At 38.1% G+C, this 4,823-nt stretch overlaps 1 protein-coding gene across 1 annotated transcript in view; it reads left to right on the top strand.

Moving 5' to 3' along the window:
- The first annotated feature begins 961 nt into the window (after window positions 1-961).
- Window positions 962-4,823, top strand: part of syngap1a (synaptic Ras GTPase activating protein 1a) — a 53,201-nt gene continuing 49,339 nt past the window's right edge. The window contains exon 1 of the mRNA XM_016520722.1: window positions 962-1,094. Coding sequence (XP_016376208.1) covers window positions 1,050-1,094 — 45 coding nt within the window. The 5' untranslated portion in view covers window positions 962-1,049. The remainder of the gene's footprint in view (window positions 1,095-4,823) is intronic.

Below are 4,823 nucleotides of genomic sequence, written 5' to 3'. Positions count from 1 at the left end.
GCAGCCCTAGAATACACATTCATTGAAAAATATATTAAAACTAAGTCAGTGATTCTGATCGGCCCACCACTGCTTTTTTCAAAAGTTGAACTTGCATTAATTTTAAATGACTTTCTAAACATGCCGCTCTCTGCGAGACGCGAGTGCAACGCTGATAGATGTCTAGAAAATGTGATAAAAATGCGTTCTGTGTGAACGGCTTGGTTTCAGTTTTGATGTAAACTACATCTTCTCCGCATTGATGTTCTCTATAATATTTTGAAAGAACAACATAGCAGCGCCGCATCCAGTGGCTTCAACTGGACAGGCTAAAAAAAGCATTCAAATGCAACGACACCTATATCGTCATCACATCTCGTGTGTTGCTGATAAGGCTGCCTGACGAACACCTAAACTTTGAATGCAAAAACGTTGTAGATTTGTATTTTATATTCGATGAATATTTGAAATTCCCAAATTTTTTTGACAGCCCTAATAGTTATCGTCGTTGGTGTGAACGGGCCTTAACTGATTGGGTGGAGGTAGCCTACGTTATCTGGTTATTACGGCTCAGTGGTTTGACACTGAAATGTTTCAGATGCGAGAGTCAGATCTAGAAGTGGCAGGTCAAGTGCTTTCAGAGAGAAAGCGGCGCCGAGTCGAACGCATCCAGATCCCCAGGTATTACCGACGTCTGAGTGGAGCGGGCGGAGGTTTCCACAGTAGATGGAGAGCGAACAAATCAATCCTCGACGGTGAACTTGTGTTTCCATGAACCCTCTGGCTTTATTTCTGCTGCACTTATACCGAGAGCCGCATTATGAATCTGTGGGACTGAAGAGACAGCGATGCAGAGATGGAGGCAGCGTGTGTGTATTTATAGCAGCAGGAATGTAAGTTCTGTAAAGGTTTGCTGTCCTGAGGGATGAATCACCACAAAGCACTGACAGCAGCCCTGTGTGTGTGTGTTTCTGTGGACTCTAAGCGAATAATCATCTCTCTGTGTGTGTTGTGTTTCAGAGCACGCTCGTGCTCGCAGGAAGAGCTTTGCCACGTCGCGGCAGAGAAGCATGGAAGCTCCGCCCACTGCCCCTACACAGCCATTCCGACAACCTGTGAGTACTAGATAGTGCACTGCATACTGCATCCATTTATCATCTCTGACCCTTCATTTGCATGTTTAATCCAGGTTAGTTTAAAAACGTTGCAAGTTTTGTTATTGCCGCTTCGTTCGTCGCTCATGTGGAACGTAGTGCATTTGAGATACAGTGTAACTGTGTCCCAAATGACGCACTATGCACTTACGCACTATGTACTCAACCATGTAGTGAAGTTATTTTGTCATTAATAATCGTAGTCTGATAGCCCCTCCCCCTTCGCGACAGTTGAGTGCATGAAGTGTCCAACATTCCACACTTGGTTTTTTCGGTTATTTAAGTGCATCATCAGGATTTTTAAAGTGCACTTTTTATTTTTGGATTTTTCAGCGTGAACGCACTACTCGCGCTATTTATACTACAAAACGCATAAGTATGCGATTTGGGACGCACCATGTGTCTGCTGAGAATATATTCAGTCATGTTGATTGAGTTAGCTTAAGTTCAAGTGCAGGTAACATGCATTTATAGTTATTTTGAATTATTTAAGTTTTTATTAATAGGTTCTTTTTCAGTAACTTAATGTGCTTTTGTCATTTTTATGTATTTTTTTTGTAATATTACTTGGGTTTGATTTCTTTTAGTTTAGTTTAAGTTTTTACTTTTTTCTGATTAGTCATTTTAGTGCTTCTGCTTGAACGTATTCAGTTATTTCATTTCTAATGTTGTTTATTTTAATATTTCTAATATTTATGTTTATTTTATTTAAGCTTAATTTAAGCAAAAGTGTTTTTAATAGCTTTAGTTTAAGTTGACGATGATAACCCTATTGTATAAGGTCGGAAGAAATTGGTGGAAAACATTTTCATTTTAAAAAATTTCACTCAGAAATTGTGAATAATTTTCACAAATAATTACAAAGAAATGGCAAGTAACACACTGAATTAAACATGAGGTTTCGAAGCAGACAGACTGAAATGGTGTTTTCTTGTAAAACATTCTCCAATCATTTTTTTGTGTGTGTGTGTGTGTGTGTGTGTGTGTGTGTGTGAGTGTGTGTGTGTGTGTATATGTTGAGTGTGTGTGTTTGTGTGTCTGTGTGTGTGTGTGTGTGTGTGTAAAAGTGGGTTTACTGACTAACTAGTTTAGGGGCATATTTGTCTTCAGAAGTGAACTAAATCTGACAAAATGTCCCCGTAGAGACGTCTAAGATGTAATTGTGTGTGTGTGTGTGTGTATGCCTACTTAATCATATTTTGGGGATGTCCTCCTTTTTAAAACTCATAAAAAATAAAGTTTTTTATTATAAAAATACAGAAAGTTTTTCATCACAGTTAGTATATAAAACTCACAGTGTGAGTGTGTGTGAGTGTGTGTGTGAGTGTGTGTGTGTGTGAGTGTGAGTGTGTTCTGCATGTATTTTCAGGTCGTTGTTTTAGTCATGTTTTGTGTGGGTTGGTTTTTTTAGTTTGCTCCTTCTACAGAAATGTTGCAAAGCATGTGCGAATTTCATTACTAAAAATAGTATATAAAATTAAAAAGATCCAAACGATAGACATATGTTTGTTTTATTTTTTAAGATTATACAGTAGAAAAATGATAAGATTATTAATAATATATCCATTTGTACTCCGCTACATTATTGGGAAAATATATGCAGATTTTAGTATGAAGAGATGAAATCACACTTTTTTTTGAACACTGAGAGTTTAAATACAACCTCATGTAAGTGTGTTTTGCTCATTGCCTTGTTTATGTCTTACTCGTATTTTCTGTCTGAGCCTATATATCAGTTTATTTCAACAGCATTAATTTGGTCAAAATTGACAGTCTAGATAGTGTGGTTAATGTTTATATTAATCTTTGTTAACAAATGGGACGCTACATTTTATTCAAAAACCATTGGATATTGACTAAATATCTCTTATACACTTTGCCTTTAATACGATTTCTTAAAGAAATAGGCTGGAACAGACCTGGCGTCTGCCATGATTCCTTTCTGTCCGATGACAAAGCGCTTGAAACTCATAATTACGACTTGTGGAAAGTAGGAAATTTCTGCAGCATAATTGAAGCCATGTTAAAAATCTCCCATCATTCTTCTCGCCGCTCTGAAATCAGATACTGAGTTACGTGAGGACAATGGTGCTGATGAGATGAGAACATCTGAGCACCACATCAGGGTCGGATTACCAGCGCTGACTTCAGGACATCATTTAAAGGAGACATATTATGCCACTTTTTACAATATGTAATATAAGTCTCTGGTGTCCCCAGAATGTGTCTGTGAAATTTCAGCTCTAAATACTCCACAGATCATTTATTATATCATTTTGAAAATGCCTATTTTGAGTGGAAGCAGAAACACGCTGTTTTTCGGGCCTGTGTCTTTAAATGCAAATGAGCTGCTGCTCCCCGCCCCCTTTTCCAGAATAGAGCTGCGCCATTACAGCTCGGACCTGCTAAAAACATCTGTTTTGGTTGGTTTTCTGAGAGCACACATCCGAAGCACGCGGACAGAAAGCGGCTGTCACAGCATGAGTACTAAACTTAAGTTCTCATTCACACACAAGTTTACGTTAAAAACACACGAGTTATAAAAAACAGTTGGTTATGTCTGTGAAGGTAAACTGCCGGGAAATCAATCGCATGTTTATTTTAGATCTGTGTGGCAGCAGCAATATACAGTAAATAAATCAATAAATGCACTGCTCTGTTGTCTCTGAGGCTGGGACTCTAAACAGTGTTGTGTGCTCGTCTGTGCAGCCAAACACAGAACAGTTAGCATGTTTTGCTCAAACTTTCATCATGGCATTAGAACTAATACACCGTTGTCTCTTGTGAAAACACAATGACGGTGCCTTGGGTGTAAACTTACAGATGAAGGGGCGGTAATATTATAATGAGATCCCTTTGCCACGTCACCAAGGGAGCGAAATCAGACGCTCTCGTTTTCTCAGACGCTTGCAGAAAAAGGCTTCCCAAAACAAAGTGACTGGGTTAATCTTTTTCACGTTTCCTTGGTTGGTAGATGCACCGGGGACCTGATTATAGCACTTAACACCTGGAAAAGTCAGATTTTCATGATATGTCGCCTTTAAAGAATCATGGCTGAAGCTAATTGCTGTTTATGCCAATTAGGTTTGTTAGCGGTAAATCCTACCAAAAAAACACGACAGGAGAGAAAGGAATATGAAATTGCTGCATGTGTCCATTTTGTTCCGAGCAGAAACGTCCCAGGAACCAGACAGATCACTCAAAAATTCATCACTCGGTCATCAGTTACTGAGTTCAGTGAAGCGCAAAATCAGATGCTTGTCAGAATGTTCCTGCTGCTCTTTTCCAGTGGACAGTGATCTGAGCGAACGAGCAGTTTTGGGTGGATTATTCCTTTAAAGTCGGCATGAAATCAAAACTGTTTATTGCCATGTTGCATGTATGTTAAGGCATAGAATTGCTATTATGGATGTTGGATTATGTTCTTTTGCTATTGGAGCAAATAAGAACACAAAAATGATATTTGTTATAAAGTGCCAGAAGCAAGTGTCCATCTCAGAGTCCAAATCACTGAAATCAAAGTTCAGTATTATAGTGTAAGAATGACAACACATCCACGTGTTCTAGTCTACTAATAATAAAATTATAATCAAATAACACTTTTTAAAGGAGTATTTACCAGAAATATTATTTACCAGAATTTATTTAGGAGAAAAATGTAAATGTGCAGTATTTCTGAAAAAAAAAGAA

Source organism: Sinocyclocheilus rhinocerous, unplaced genomic scaffold, assembly GCF_001515625.1.
Source record: "Sinocyclocheilus rhinocerous isolate Xijiao unplaced genomic scaffold, SAMN03320098_v1.1 scaffold359, whole genome shotgun sequence".
NCBI classification, from domain to species: Eukaryota; Metazoa; Chordata; class Actinopteri; order Cypriniformes; family Cyprinidae; genus Sinocyclocheilus; species Sinocyclocheilus rhinocerous.
Note: the sequence above shows the minus strand (reverse complement) of the source record. Positions and strands in the feature narration are given on the sequence as shown.